Source organism: Lycium barbarum, chromosome 10 (genome assembly GCF_019175385.1).
Source record: "Lycium barbarum isolate Lr01 chromosome 10, ASM1917538v2, whole genome shotgun sequence".
Classification (NCBI taxonomy): domain Eukaryota; kingdom Viridiplantae; phylum Streptophyta; class Magnoliopsida; order Solanales; family Solanaceae; genus Lycium; species Lycium barbarum.
Window position 1 is genome coordinate 70,021,407 of NC_083346.1, and position 15,617 is coordinate 70,037,023.

The 15,617-nt window shown below is 34.9% G+C and overlaps 3 protein-coding genes across 4 annotated transcripts; 1 reads left to right on the top strand and 2 right to left on the bottom strand.

Annotated features, from left to right (window-relative positions):
* Positions 1-541: 541 nt before the first annotated feature.
* Positions 542-7,507, top strand: LOC132614661 (uncharacterized). 2 transcript variants are annotated; one of them, XM_060329169.1, is made up of 2 exons: positions 542-702; positions 6,775-7,507. In XM_060329169.1, the coding sequence occupies exon 2, from the start codon at positions 6,814-6,816 to the stop codon at positions 7,402-7,404; it is 591 nt and encodes a 196-aa protein (XP_060185152.1). In that variant the 5' UTR covers positions 542-702; positions 6,775-6,813; the 3' UTR covers positions 7,405-7,507. The 2 variants fall into 2 exon arrangements, with proteins under 2 accessions (XP_060185152.1, XP_060185151.1); XM_060329168.1 differs by having other exon boundaries at positions 556-702; positions 6,763-7,507.
* Positions 4,190-5,720, bottom strand: LOC132613029 (uncharacterized). Its single transcript, XM_060327090.1, has 2 exons — positions 4,931-5,720; positions 4,190-4,488 (listed from the first exon to the last, which is right to left on the bottom strand). Exons 1-2 carry the CDS (start codon positions 5,718-5,720, stop codon positions 4,190-4,192), a joined length of 1,089 nt encoding a protein of 362 aa, XP_060183073.1.
* A 5,820-nt stretch (positions 7,508-13,327) lies between the features above and the next one.
* Positions 13,328-14,293, bottom strand: LOC132613030 (uncharacterized). Its single transcript, XM_060327091.1, has 2 exons — positions 14,128-14,293; positions 13,328-13,989 (listed from the first exon to the last, which is right to left on the bottom strand). Exons 1-2 carry the CDS (start codon positions 14,291-14,293, stop codon positions 13,328-13,330), a joined length of 828 nt encoding a protein of 275 aa, XP_060183074.1.
* Positions 14,294-15,617: the final 1,324 nt, after the last annotated feature.

Here is a 15,617-nt window from a genome sequence, read left to right on the forward strand (position 1 = left end):
CCCCACCCACCACCTACTTATTTTTTAAATTCCTATTTTATTCTTTATCTTAGTTTTATTAATATATATATATATATATATATATATAATATAAACTATTTTGTAATTAAGGGTTAAGGGTATTTTAGTAAACTTACATGTTACTCCCTCCATTCCATATTAAGTGACCTTTTAGACTTTTTATTTTGTTTCAAAATAAGTGACACTTAGGATTTCAAGAAGAAATTAATCCTATTCTTCCAAACTTACCCTTATTTATAATCAAGAATCATTAAATAACTTTTCTTTTTCTAAGCATTAATTAGGGGTACGTTAGTAAAAATACTCATATTTTTCTAGGAGTAAGTAATTTTTTAAAGAGTGTGCATGAGTTAAAAGAGTCACTTATTATGGAATGGAGGGAGTATTAGACAATATTATACAGTGAAACTAAACAATAAAAATGTTATTAAACCACAATAAATGATACAGTCCATCCAAACATTATATTTATTACAATACAATATAATACAATATCATACCTTAGTGTGTATATTAATGAACCCCGAAAACAACCATCCAAACAGGGGGTTATTTAACTTTAGAGTAGGGTTCCTATTTGTTGTTGCGATAAGTAGGGTTCTCATTTTTTCAAATTTCCATCTTTGGCCCGCTGCCGCCGGTTGCCGCCTTCCGCTGGTCGTCCGGCTGCCTTGACATCAGGTAAACTTTCATCATTCTTTTCCTTTAAAAGAAACAACTGAAAATTAAAAAGATATATGCTGAAAAGCAGTCAAGTATACACACACTCCATAGATTATGCATATTCTCTGAATTTGACGTTTCCAACTCCCATCTCCTTACCTTAAATAAATAGCTTGATTTCTGCTTCTTGAAGGTTTGAAGCTATGAGTTCGATTATTCCTATGTTTGAGTTATCTATTTTTCCCCAGTTAAAATTTATTCCATAGATTTTGAAGTTGAAACTTGAAAATTTGAGTTTTTGGAACTTGAAGTTGTGTTTGGACATGCATTTTACTTGGAAGTGAGCTTTCTGGTTTGAGCCAGCTTTTGAAACTTGAAAGTATTTTGAAGATAAATTTTCATCCAAATGCTAGCTGAATGTATTTCTGACACTTAGAAATCTCGGCTTAGACTTTGATTTTGCCTTCTTCATGCTTAATGAGTATACCTGTACTGATTATATTAATCAAATGAATGAAAACTTAGATTCAGTTTACTCCATGTGTGCCTACTGTTGTAAATTGGAATGTATAAGCACTGGTTGGATGAATTTCTCTATATTCTTGACAAGTTATTTGGCATAGAAATTAGAAAGCATCGGATGAATTAGATATCCTGTTGCTGAATTTATATTCTGTTTGCATTTTTCAATTTTCTTTTCATAGATGGCAGAACTTGAAAATAGAGTAAGTGAGGTGTTAGTTATGAAATCTGTTAGTATGTCAAACTTCCTTTATGTCTAGAGTTGAAGATGAATGTTTTTGTATTGACTGCTTCTAATTTGAATTTGCAGTAACATTTCAAAACTGAAATTAAACTGCCACAATACAGGACATGCAATGCTAAAATCATAAACCAATTAAATTATTAAATTTGTGAATGGAAACGCTAATGCCTAATACAGGACACTAATGCTAGACTCTGAATAATACTAACCAAAAAACCTATTTGAAAACACATATTTCAGTAGAAAAAGCCCAATATGACAGGCCCAACCCGGCCTAGCCGTACCAATAACCGTCTGAACCGAATTAGCAAAATCCGAACGAATTTCGGTTCGGTTATTGGTGCACCAAATCGAAAACTGAAAAAATCAAACCGACCGACGGTTACCCCTGTGAACATCTTTTTTTCTGAACTATTCCTGCTCACTAGTCGCTTCTCCTAGTCGCTAGGTTTAGCGTGTGTCTCCCTCAGCTCCTGAAACTGAAAGGTGGAGGCTGAAGGCTGAAGCATTCTCTTACTCTCTCCTTTTTCACCCGTGTCCAGGAAAGTTTTAGATATTCTCTCTCTTTTTTTTTTCCCTGATAACCGTAGTGTTTGGACCAGCTTGCGCACACCTCAACTAATTCCACGAGATACCTTACACCTCCCACCAACAAAAAGCATGTCCATCAAGGCTAAGTCATAGGGGAATCACCTAGTGTTTGTTGTCTCTGCTGGGAGTTGAACTGAGACCTCATGATTTTGAGCCTACTTCATTGACCACTAGGCCACACCCTTGGGTGGTTTAGATCTTCTCTCTTTCCTGTGCAAATTTGGCACTTCTTGGGTTTTATTTTATCTATTTTTGCACGAGGATTCACGGACTTGGCTATTTTAATGGTGCTTGTTTATTATCTGGATTAGGTTTATATTTCTTGCAATCTAGTGGGGTTTTGCAAAGGTTAGTCAGCTGTACATGTTCGGAGGCAAAAGACGTGCTCTTTACTTGAATGCTGGAGCAAAGAAACTGTGTTGACACTGATTTAAATACAGAAAACTAGTATAAAATAATAAAACATTAAACTAAATGCTTCAGAAAAGAAGTAGCGTTGGAGAGTTTACACTGGGTTTAAAGGAATAAAGACAATGAGCACATGTTAGCAATTGATAGATAGATTCTAAAATTGCTAGCTCAGGGGTTGGCCTGGTGGCAATTGACTTGAGCCTTGGGGTGCTCCCTTTCAAGGTCTCAAGTTCGAAACCCACTGGGTGCAAACAATTTCTGAGGGCCATCGGACTGGGGAAACCTGAATTAACTGTGGTGCACTTGCAGGAAACTCCTTGCCGAGGGCCTGTGCACCCACGGGATTAGTCGGGGCTCAAAGAGACTCGGACACCCGTGGCTAATAAAAAAAAAAAAAGCATGATAGATTGCTCTCCCCAAACCCCAATAAATGGGCTTCTCAAGGCTGAAGCTAGTTTTGGTTGCTTCAACAGGGCTGCGTTGGAGTGTAATTCAGTTGAAGACATGGTAGTAATTGATAAATAGATGGGATCGAGCTAACATGAAACCCGTAGTTCACTGAGCAAAAATAACATGAAGTTATGACTTTTTCAGAAAGCAATTTTATTATTAGAATGGGATAAAAGGAGTTGCATATAAGAAACTAAACTATTTTTGAGTAATATGGAATGAAAGGAATCGTAGATGTTTTGATGGTTTATCAACTCCAAGAGATTCCGTCAAAGCCGAATGTGTACTACTAGTATTCAGCTGGGACAAACTATCCCCTGTTATCTTCCCTTAACAGTTATTTGGATTTTGTTAGCTCCATGCTCATAAACTAGCTTTTCCCCTCCTAGAGCTAACATTCTAAATAGTTTTAGTATAGCCTTTTTTGTAGCTTGTCAGCTTCCTACTATAGCATAGACAACTTTAATGAAGCTGATAGCATCTCTTTTGTTCACTTAGCATCTTCTTGAGCCAGCAATGAATCTACTTAATCAAAAAAAATATTAGAAACTAAACTATTATAATATTTAAAATATTTTTTACCTCAAAAAAAATATTTAAAATATTTAAAAAGATTGTATTTAAGTGAAGTTTTGTTTAGCCTTTCAAGTAGCAGTTGTATCATACAATTGGGATAAAGAGAGTGCATAATTTGATCTTTTCAAAAGAGAGTGCATAATTTCGTCTTCTGGCCAAAACAACTAACTTAGCGTCTTCTCTGTCTTCTCACCCTCAACTAGTTTTCTGTGTAACCTTGCACATCATCTTTTCAGGTTCAAGTGAAATTATGGCAATCCATTGTTGGCCTTGCAACTCACTGTTCTGCCTTCTGAGGTTGCACTTTATACCTTCTTTTCTCTTCCATCATGACTTCCACCGCTTTACTCCCAAGTGACCGCTTGTCCCGCTTCTCCCATCAATCTTGCAACTCTCCTCTTGTTTTTTCACATCCAAGTAATTTTTATGGATAATCAAGTGTTATCAAAAGTGAAATACACAAAAAATATTATCTCTCTGCTACAAGTTTGCCGAACATAGATAAATTAAAGAACTTTTAGTACTAAAGCTGCAATATATTTACCAAATAATCATAATTCCCTGTCTTTTTTTTTTTTGGTAAGTAAATATTTTATTTACCAAAGTAGCAGTTACAAAGCAGAAAAAACAGCAAACTAGGACAAAACAGCCCCAAGTTTTGCACTCAAACTATAGTATCTCTTATACCCTTTGGCAGAACATCAATGCAACTCAGGGGTACATATTCGACTCTTCCAGCCTCCTATTCATCCTTGTAAATAAAGCTCCTCGACCATGCGCATCCTGGATCACTTGCTTGACAATTACTTCAGCCCTCCTTGCATTGTTTTGAAACACCCTTAAGTTCCTTTCCTGCCATATGTAGTATAGACTCCCAGCTAAAGTCATTTTAAACACTTGAGCATTGCTGCTCTTTCCTTTCCTGTGTTCCAGAGCCCATTCGACTTCACTTTGCCAATTCATACAAACCCTATCTATCCCTTGCCAGATTAGTATCTTTGACCAAACAGCTGAAGCATAAGAGCAGGCAAAGAATAGGTGATCAATATCTTCATCAACTTGGTTGCATAGTGGACATGTTACAGAATCAACAGAGTCCCATTTAGCTAGTCAAGCTTTGGTCAGTAGCCTCCTGTGCAGAGCTAGAAACAAAATAAACTTCCACTTTGGAGCCCCATTGGTTGCCCAGACCGGTTTCTTCCATTCAATTCTGGGAAAAACACCCTCATCTTCTTATATACATCCTTAATTGAGTAGGATTCCATTCTTAACACCTCTTCTTCTTGTATACCAGCCTCTAGGAAGTATTTCTGAGCCTATAGAATCTTTCATACCATCCAAGATGCTTGCTTGGCTGAGCTCCCCAAATATTGCAATTCTTCCCATAACAAGTATGAATCCATATAACCCACATTTTTTCCTTATTCTTGCATGAATTCCAGAGTAACTTACCAAGAGCAGCCTTATTCCATGTATACACGTCTAAAATACTCAGGCCACCAGCTGACTTGGGGCAGCATAGTGTTTCCCAGGCAATTAAGGCTTTTTTGGATACTTCAACACTGCCAGTCCACAAAAATCTCTTGCATATAGACTCGATCACTTGAATAATCTTCTTTGGGATTGCAAAAATTTGAGACCAAAATATTTGTATAGCAAACAAAACACTCTTAATGAGTTGGGATCTACCAGCATAAGATAAAAACCTAGAAATCCAGCTAGTTATCCTGCCCAGTATCTTGTCTATGAGGGGTTTACATTGCACAATAGTGAGGGGTTTACATTGCACAATAGTGATCCTTTTGGTACTGGAAGGGGCCCCCAGGTACCTAAAAGGCAGATCACCTTTGACAAAATTGAGCTCATGCAGAATCTGGCTTTGGACTTCTGTGCTAACCCCACCAAAGTAAATGCAACTTTTGTCAACATTAGCTATCAAACCTGATGCCATGGAAAACTCCTGAAAACATGCATAGAAGTGCATAACAGAGACTTTATCTCCCCTGCAGAACATTAGTAAATCGTCAGCAAAACTGAGTTGCACAATTTTCTGCTTCTTGCATTTTGGATGATAATGAAATCTAGGTTGCTTATGTAGGGTCTTTAGAGTTCTTATGAGGTACTCCATAGCAAGCACAAACAAATACGGAGATAATGGACTTACACCCTTCTTAGCATGGAATGGAGTAGAGGCCTTACCATTAATTGTAATTGAGTAAGTAACAGTGGTAACACACTTCATTATCCAAGAAACAAATATTTGGGGCATTTGCAACTTTTGAAGGTGGATAACCCTTCAAAAGTTGGTGAATATAGGCCCATATCTTGCTGTACAATTCTTTATAAAATCATCTCTAAAGTGATGATTTTGGCATTGTTCATAAATTGATTTTATCACATCATCGACATGCAATCAACCCAGAAATCAAATAATTGCAGTCCCTATATTAGAACTACAAGCAGTTAATATAAGTCCAAATATATCAATAGTAGCCACTGAACTCTTGCAGTCTTGTCTACTTTTTATCTTTAAATGTTAAAGGCTTCTCGCATGCGGGGGTTTGGGGTGGGAGGACAAATAAAAGAAAAATCAAGAAATGGGGAGTGGATGTCATACCAACCAAACTTACCTCCAATTTTGAAAATCTATGCAAAACAAGACGTCTTTGATTTTTGCTTTGCAAAACTGAGAATAAATTGGCCAAGCCAAGGATGTAGGATAGAGAGGAAATTGAAGATGAACAATAATAAGTTGGTTTTGGTACTTCATTAATATTCAGTAATGTTGCTAATTAAATTAAGCTGATTAGTTATTCAGAAAATGACCTGCCTTATTCAGAAAATGTCCTGTCTAATTACATGTTACCTTCTCAAAATAAAAATAAAAAAATGACCTGTCTAATTGCTGGAAAAATGTTTACAGGTCTATGCTCATTCTTGTTGTGTCATCTAGTTGCATTTATGGACTTGTTCACTTTGACAAGTCATAGCTTATTGAATAAACTCAAGGGTAAGCAGAGATATGGGAATAACAAATTCATGTAAATAAGCAGAAATAACCAAAAATTAGTTTCAAAATATGAAACTTAAATTATAGAACAAGTTATTAGTTCTTAAAAGCATTTATGATTGTACATTTGTTTGTCCATATCAGGCCCACTCTGCATATGCTTTTGTTGCCTTGCATTCTCAATTGGATGTTTTCTTATTCCTACACTTATGAAATTTGGATATTGACAATTGCAATGCAACCCATTTCTGACGATCAGAAGTCTAACTCAAAGATTATCATGCAGCATATAGGAGATCATCAGTTGCTTGCCCTTTGTTCTGATATGCAGTCAAACAGCAAAGATCTGCTTCATTTGGAGGCTGAAACCTCGCCCTTGGAACTTCTCTTCTGCAATACAGATGGCGGATCTCAATCCCTAAAGTTGAAACCTGACCTTTCTGATAAGAAGCCCGATATTTCTTCTGTACCCCAAAGCCAAGTTCTATCGAAGGTCAAGGATTTTTTGGGAGTGTTTTTGGAAAATACTAGAAAAGTGGAGCTTGAAGCTAGAAGGAATCCTGAGAAATATGATATTGAAGCTCTTACCGGTGAAGAATCTGAATACATAGAGATGGACTTAATGTTGGGTGTCGCTGAGCTTCACACTCAGGAGGCTGTATCAGCTGCTGAATCCGCAATAGCAAGTTACCAACCGGTAATCGATCTGCCTACCAATGATAACGAGAAAGAATCTGAAGACAGCAGCGATGAGGATGACATTCATGATAGCAGCACCAGCAAAAGTGATGATGATGATGATGGAGCTTCTTCTCCGGGAGAAGAATCTAAGCCTATGGACAAGGATTCTCCTAACAAAGCAGTGAAGAGAAAGCGACAGTCAGTAAACCGAGCTAACATAGTTGAGCTCTCTTAGCGCTGAGGACATTAAATTATTGTAGCTATTTTTTGTGAGAAATTCAGAACATAGCAAGTGTGCTTCTCTATGTTCCAATAAAACTTGTTTCAGTTCTGCTCGCTTTATCTCTTGAAATGATTGTTTTGTTTCACTGTCCAACAGTAACACACGGTGTTTTTTTTTTCTTTTTCCTTTTGTTCCTTTTTTTAAAAAGAAAAACTAAGCTAGGTTTTTCTTTTCGGGAAAATATTTAAGTTGCCCCTTAAACTTGTTCAAAAAACTCAGTTGCGCATTTTAACTTTAATGGTGACTTATCACCCTCTTATTTTGGTCCGAAGTGGAACTAATACCTCTTTAAGTGATGCGTGGCAAAGGAATTGGCGTGAACTTATGTTAGGTGCTTCGGAAATCCAAAATTACAGATTTTTCTTAGTCTTTTTTTTTTTTTTTTGCGCTGGGATTGTGCTTCCTTTGGGGTGGTCTTTAATTTTTTGCCCTTCAAATTAGTGATCTTTAATTTTTGTTCTTCGCCTAATATCCCGAAGTTCTGGGTTTAAATTTCAGTTCAGTAAAAAAAAAAAGAAGGAACTTTAAAACTCTCTTAATGCAGAATTTTGAAGGCAAAACTCTGCCTTGTGAATCCAAACTCTATCTTACGATTTTTTTTTTTTAATTTTTGGGATTTTTAGTGAATGACAAAAATTAAAGACCACCAATTTGAGAGACAAAAATTAAAGACCACCCCCAGCGAAGGGCAATTCGCAGACTTATCAAAACTTGTAAAAAGTGTCTACTTTTTCCTTCTTCTTTTTTATGACAAGGGCATCCACAACCGCTACCCTTTAGGTGCACACAAGGTAAACTCCAACTCCTCTCCTACAAGGTAAACTCCAACTCCGCTCCTACGAGCTCGAAGTGCGGTCTACTTTTTAAATTCTTTAATTTACCAAAAAAAAAAGAGGAAAAAAAAGAATAGAAGATAGAAACGCTCAAATTTGCCCCCTTACCCCCTCCTCTCTTCAAATACCGTTAACCTTTTGTACTCTAATTCCATCTCTTAGACTCTAATAATTTTTTGATAAAAGAGAGTATTTATGATATATTTTCTTTTCTCTTCTTTTTCACTTCAACCCTCTCTTTTCCCACCCAACCAGTGCCATACATCAATTTCAGAACAGATCGGGTTTTCTTTATCATAGTAGCAACAAACATGCCACAGTTTAGCAAGAAAATGAGTTTTCATATCAATGAATATGTGATTAGGACAAATTTTAATACCCATTGTGTGGAGGGATGTGTGATTGGTTAGTGTAAAATTGAAAATTTTGTCCAACTTAAAAGAGTTAATAGAGACTAATTTGAGAGCTATTGAGTTTGATTTGTATTCTCTAAGTTTTGTCATGCGTCAACAAAAGTTGGCCGACAATTTTTTTTCCTCGCAAAATTTTCAATTTCAACTTTTATTTCATCTTTCTCACTTTAATCTCATGTCTCTTAGTATTGGTTTGTCAAAAAGCATCATGAGTGTCCTGCAAGTCGTTACATTAAATTGGAGCTCAATGGACTTGAATCCGTTTTGATTGGCTAAGGTGGTAGCAGCCTGGCAGGAAAGGGAGGTTTGCATAATATAATTTAATGACAAAAGAGATAATAAAAAAAATTAAAAAGAAAAGAAGGTGAAAAGAGAAACAAAAAAGTGAGAAATTAGAATTATTTAGAATCTGATATGAGTCTGATGTGATAGCGCGTGGAATATGTTGTTCACCACAAGACTTATTCTACATTTCAGGGGGTAATAATTTCATTTCTAACTAAAATAGAGATGATAGCTAGCCTATAAAATTAAAGTGTTTAAATAATTTTTTCGGACAAGTTTAGAGAGCAGCTTATGTATTTCCTCTTTTTTTTCTTCTAAAACTGAGTATCACATGAAGAGTATGCATAGAAGTGGGAGGGAATGAATTAAGTGATTGTCAAGTCGCTTATTTTTGTTAAAAGAAATTTGTTTTTGTTGTTTTATCTATTGCCACTTTGAATAGGTCTTTCAAAATCGTGTATTTTTATCATTTTATAACAGTTTCACAGTGCTTTAAGAAAGAAAGCAGAGATATGTAGTGCAAATCTTAAAGAGCTTATAAGAAAAAAGGTTCTTGAACAAAGTTGTAGAATTGTAAAGAAAGTAGAGAGAGAGAGTTTAAAAAGAAAATTGTACTAACTAACCTTTCACCCAGTGACAAATTGCAACAGCTCCTCTAACGATTTAACCGCTAACAACTAACAATTGAAAGGACTCTTTTGGCCTCCTAAATATTTGGCATATAACAACTACACTTTCCCTAAAGAAATTTTTGTCCTCAAGATTGCATAAGGGTAATTGCCGCTGGAGCACATGCAAATCCATCCAAGCACTATCTTCTTGAGAACAATTAAACCACTTCACTAGGACTTGTGTAATTGTACGCCTGTTTTAGGCATCACATGTTTGTCTAATAGTCTTAGGTTCTAAAATGACATTTCCATGAGCAGACAATGAGATAGGAACATGGGAACAATAGGCTTATCGTCAATCTTCATTTTCAGTTGAGATACATAGAATATGTGATGAATTTTGTCGTGTAATGGTAATTCTAATCGATAAACAACCTTAACAGTCTTTCTAACAATTAGTAAGGGACCAAAGTACTTAGGTCCAAGTTTCTGAAAAGAATGACCCTCTGAGACATTTGTCTATATAACTGCAACTTAACATAGACAAAATTCTCTATCTCATCCCTCTCAAACTTCTTTCTTTTAACTTGGTGTTTCATCCTCTGTTGAGCCAAGATTATGTGATGTTTCAACAACTTATAGTTGTTTCTCTTGCCTGCAAACTCCTCTCTATAGCCTCAATCATGGAGCCTTGCGGAAAGTAAGGAATCTGGCGAGGGGGATGTTGTCCATAGACTACTTCATAAGGTGTCAGCTGAATAAAGAAGGGAAATTAATATTGTATCATCATTCTGCTGATGGCAATCAGTGGAGCCACTCCTTAGGTCTGTCACCACACATACATTTCAAGTACCCATTTAAGCATTTATTCAGTGCTTTATATTAACCATCGCTTTGAGGGTAGTAAGCTGATGAGTGATACAATGCACATCTTATATGCAAAACAACTCCTATAAAAATTTGCTCAGAAATACAATGTCCAGGTCACTCAATAGTTTGAGTCAACCCATGTATTTTGTAAATACTGTCCGAGAATAGCTTAACTATATCAAAAGCTGAATAAGGATGAGATAAGTCAATGAAATAGATATTAAACATTCTAATTTAGTCACTTTGATGACTAACAAACTTTTTTAGTTTAAAGAAATTCATACATCAATTACTGCTTAACATAAATATCATCTTTAGTTATTGCACAATATAAATAATCTTTGTCAATAAAGTTTTATCAACTTAATGGCTCCAAAACTTGTAGTCAATAAATATATTTTATAGCTCAGTAAATAAAGATTGATTTTTACGGGAATAGCAATGAGTAAAAATAAGTGACAACAACTTAATTGTCAAAATTACATGGCTTAAACTAACAATTTTTTTACTATGTGTCCTATATGTCATGTCTTAGTTGTATGAGGCATTCATTATATTGAAAAAATGAACTTTTTGAGTCCCACATACTAAAGTTTTTTTTCCCCTCTATTATTTTCCTTCTAAATCTTATCTGTACATGTCTGTAAGTAAATTACATCTTTTGGTCAACTCGACCATGGTAGTATTTCTGTTTTTTTGTTATGCTCTTCTTTTGTGTTGGAAATTTTTTAAACATATGGAGAATTTTAAATTGAATCTCATAAGTGGTGGTATATTTTTCATGAGTATAAATGATATTGTTTTTCATTAATGGAGCTTCATGAAAATATAATAAAGTTATTGTTTTGTTTTATTGGGTATATTTGGTAAATTTGAGTGTGTAGTGATAATGATGAACTTAATTATATCATCATTTATTTTCACCAAACATTTAAAAAATATATTTTAAAGAGCCGGAAAAAAATGACTAGAAAAAGTAAAGAAAGAAAGAACTGAAGAAAGGAAAGAAACCATTAGAAGAGGACAAAGAACAGTGAAGGCTCCGCAACACGTTGGAGAGCTTTTAGATCCCGCCCTAAAACGCCCATTAGACTTTCTCAGTGGAACTCAAAAAAAAAAAAGAGTTTGAGCTCTTTTTTTTGGTTGACTTTTAGCCACGGCGGAATCACCAATGAATCTAAGGCCGCGACGGGGGTCACTGAACTGGGTTACTGAACTCCACCTTCTCGGAATCCCATTTCCGAAAGTCGTTTTGTCTCAATCAATCAAGAATGCCTCAACTGGATAAATGAGGAAAGAAACCCTTTCTTTGAAAATATTTTGAATGTTGGTAGGTGGGACCCAAAAAGTCCAATTGTCAAAATAATAAATGTCTCACACAACTAGACATGATACATGAGACACATCGTAAAATTTCGATTTTCACAAAATCATGTTCTTTTCATAAACTGTAATTTTTAAAGTCATGATTTCATTTTGTTGAAGGCAACACATGATTTCATATAACATCAACGCATTCATAACTAGGTATTTTCTTAATGAAGATTACCAATTCAAGTAAATCCGTCTCTGATACCTCATGTAAACTTCATGCTTTATACATACCAATATCTTGATAATCTTACGAGAAGAAGTTACAAAGAATATACCTGAAGTCAGAACTGACTGTACTATAAAGCCACTGATGCAATAGCTTAGGGTCTCACTTTTCCTAAAGATGTATCCTTTATAGATTATTAACAAAAATCGTATGCACTGTTAAATTTGAAGAAAAATTTTCGGGGAGAAACTACAATAACTTTTTATCTTTTATTGGGAGACCGTTGCAATAATTGAAAAATAGAATAACTTTTAGATAATTATAATATGACCTTCCGTACTTGGGTACCTATTTTGATGTCTCATTTATATCCTAACAACTAACATATACCCATATTATTATTTCTATATTTGCATTTTCCTTCCCACTTTCACTATTCTTATTCTCTTGTATTATTGAATAAGAGAATAAGAATACCAATTCAAGTAAATTTAGCTCTGATACTTCATAATTAGATCTTTTCTTAACGAAATCCTGGTAAACTTAGCTCTGATACAACATATATACTTCATACTTTATACATACCAAGATCTTGATATTCTTACAAGAAAGCATTATAAATAATATGCCGGAAGCCATATTTGATGGTACTATAAGCTACTAAAGCAATGGCTTGGAGCCTCAAAGATGTATTCTATATAAATTATTAAAAAATTAAAATTATATTTGGTAAAACTGACACAAATGAAAGCAAATAGGGGCATTAAAGTAACTTCACACGACTTTTGAGGACATAATAGTCGCTTACTATTTTTTCTATACCAAAAATACCCTTCTATGAAAAAAGAAGATGAAAATTTGACTTTTACTCTCTCCTTAAGGTAATTATTGGTTTTCTTCCCAATGCATTGAATTCAGTTGCGGATCTAGAATTTTCACTCAGGAGGTTCGGAAAATAAAAACGTACACATGCGAAAGCCGAAAAAAACACAATTTCAGAGAATGTAATAATACATAGAGAGTTAGTTTCATTACAAAGGACCTCAAACTAACAGGAATAGAAAGGTCGTAACTACAATAGTGCAAAAAGTTAGCCCTTTACAATGTATCAATCTAGAATTAGGGTGCTAAGTACAAACTACAAAAAAAAGATCACTGCTAATACTTCTCAAGTACATTTACAGCACTACTCGACGAGGTTTCTTTGCTTGAAAAGTCAAAATAATATCATCAGTTGAAACATCATTAAACACGTTTTTTTTCACAAAAGGAACGATGCAACCGCTCAAGAATTCATCATTCATTTAACTCCGCAACTCATTCTTAATAAACTTCATTGCCGAAAAGCTCTTTCAATGGATGCAGTGGCAACTGGAGAAGCAAAGCAAATTTCATTAAAAGAAATACAAGAGGATAACATGAATGCTTTTTTGTCTGAACCAGTCTTTTTGAATGATCACAAAGCCCATTCAAATTGGAGAATCTTTTATCGATATCACGAACATCAATAATGTAATTTGCAAGCTGATTCTCAAGAGAACACATACTAAATTCATCAAAGTCATCAGGATATAATTCAGTCATTCTCATTATTTTCTGGATGTCAAAACTTGAAAATGAGTCTATCGGATTCAAACAAGCAACTCCATGAAGCAACTCAGTTGTCTCCTCATCAAAACGATCATTATGTTGTTGCAGTTGCCAATCAATTATTTTACAAAATACGTCAACATGATAATGATGTAAAAAAGTATAATCAGCAGGTTTACGCCGTGATCTCCCCGAGTTAACATACGACTCATCAAAAGTAGGTACCACAATGTTATATTTGACACAAAACGTAGATACCTCAGCAACAAACAAATTCCATTTTTTATCTTCCCTTAACTCTTGCAACCTTGTCTTTGCCACATTAATAAGTCGCACGGCATTCGCAATATCTTGCTCTTTTTCTTGTAAGCATGTACTACAGTCATTTGTAATTCCTAAAATTTCTTTTATCAAATGTAATATAAATGTAACCTCATACATTTGAGCATCTCTGATATATCCCGTCGCCCTGGCACTTTCATCCAAAGTATGTGCAGTTTAAACAATAGTATCAAGTACACCTATTATTGTACCAAACTGAAGAATAAACCAATTAAAAGATTTGAAGTGAGATCCCCAGCGAGTATCACAAGCTCTAGAAATACCAAGTTCTTGATGCAAGCCCCTACCAGTTTTAAGCTCGCCCTTTTCTAAAGCTTCTTGAATTTGTTTCCTTTGAGATTCTCGATATTCATCCATATGTTATAAGAATCCGCCAATACATTCAAAATATTTAAAACCAATTGTACATGTTCTCCCACTTGAAGACATTTTTTCGAAACACCAACAAGAGTTAATTGAGGTTAATGAGCAAAACAATGAATGGAATGAGCCGATCTACTTTCTTTCTTAATCAATATTTTAAGGCCATTGATATCACCTTGCATATTACTTGCTTCATCATATCATTGCACGCACACATAATAGACTCAAGGAATGTTGAGAAAGTAAATTGACAATTGCACCTTTTAGAGCTAAAGCACTATATTTTTAACATGAACAATGTCAAGAAGTCGCTCCATCACAAATCCCCTTCTATCAACATATCATAAAACAACTGCCATTTTCTCCTTGCGTGATACATCAAAAGATTCATCAACCTATAAGGAAAAATAGTCACCATTTAGTTCCTTTATGATACCCTTAATTGTTTCAATCTTTCAAGCAATCACAATTTCTTTTTGAACACTGGACAAGTCATTTGATCATTTTGAGAAGCCTTTTCCAATACAAAACTAGGAATTTTATCAGACTCTTCAGCATAAAATGAAAGAATTTCAAGAAAATTACCTCTGTCAGTGATGCTTTAGATTCATCATGACCGCGAAATGCCAATCCTTGTTTCACAAAAAATCTCACTACACAAATTGAAGCTGCTAAGTGGATCTGATATCCATGCTTATCTTGATTAAGTTGCTTATCAAATGCAGCATGAATATATTGTTGTTGCCGCATTAGACCTTCAAATTTTCTTTTTGACTGACTATGGATGCTAATCGGCCCACCAATATGTTTGGTCAAACTATCCTTTTTGTGCCAATTCCTAAACCCCAAACTAGACCATACATTTCGTCCACCTTCACGATTGAAACAACACATATTTCTAGAAATCAACATTTGAGGAAAAACTTTCAATTGAGGTTGACAAGGACGTTTCTGAGGATAATCTCTCCTAATAGCATCACGATGATTTGGATGAAAGTCCAAGATTTGAGTTCTTTCACCTGGATCGGCCTTTAAAGAACTTAAATCGAACTCTTGAGAAAAATGCAACGGTGCTGCAAAATGATTCACATTTTCTTCCCGACTTGGTTGACTATGAGAACCCGAACTTGAATACTTTGGTGAAATACTTCTTCATTGACTTTTGAATCTGTATAAGATAACTGATTCGTTAAATAAATATCTCAATACTTCCAATGAACATATAATTGAAGGATCTACCCAAAATGCTAATTCACTAAAAATATATTATCACCAATGCATCCCTATAATGCCAAAACCCATTGGAACGAATCACCAT

Coding starts and splice junctions, on each gene's coding strand:
- LOC132613029 (XM_060327090.1), bottom strand. CDS start 5,720: ATGAAGTGTGTTACCACTGTTACTTACTCAATTACAATTAATGGTAAG. Junction 4,489..4,930: donor ATGGAATAAGGCTGCTCTTG/GTAAGTTACTCT, acceptor CTTATGCTTCAG/CTGTTTGGTCAAAGATACTA.
- LOC132614661 (XM_060329168.1), top strand. CDS start 6,769: ATGCAGCATATAGGAGATCATCAGTTGCTTGCCCTTTGTTCTGATATG.
- LOC132613030 (XM_060327091.1), bottom strand. CDS start 14,293: ATGGATGAATATCGAGAATCTCAAAGGAAACAAATTCAAGAAGCTTTA. Junction 13,990..14,127: donor TTGGTTTATTCTTCAGTTTG/GTACAATAATAG, acceptor AAGAAATTTTAG/GAATTACAAATGACTGTAGT.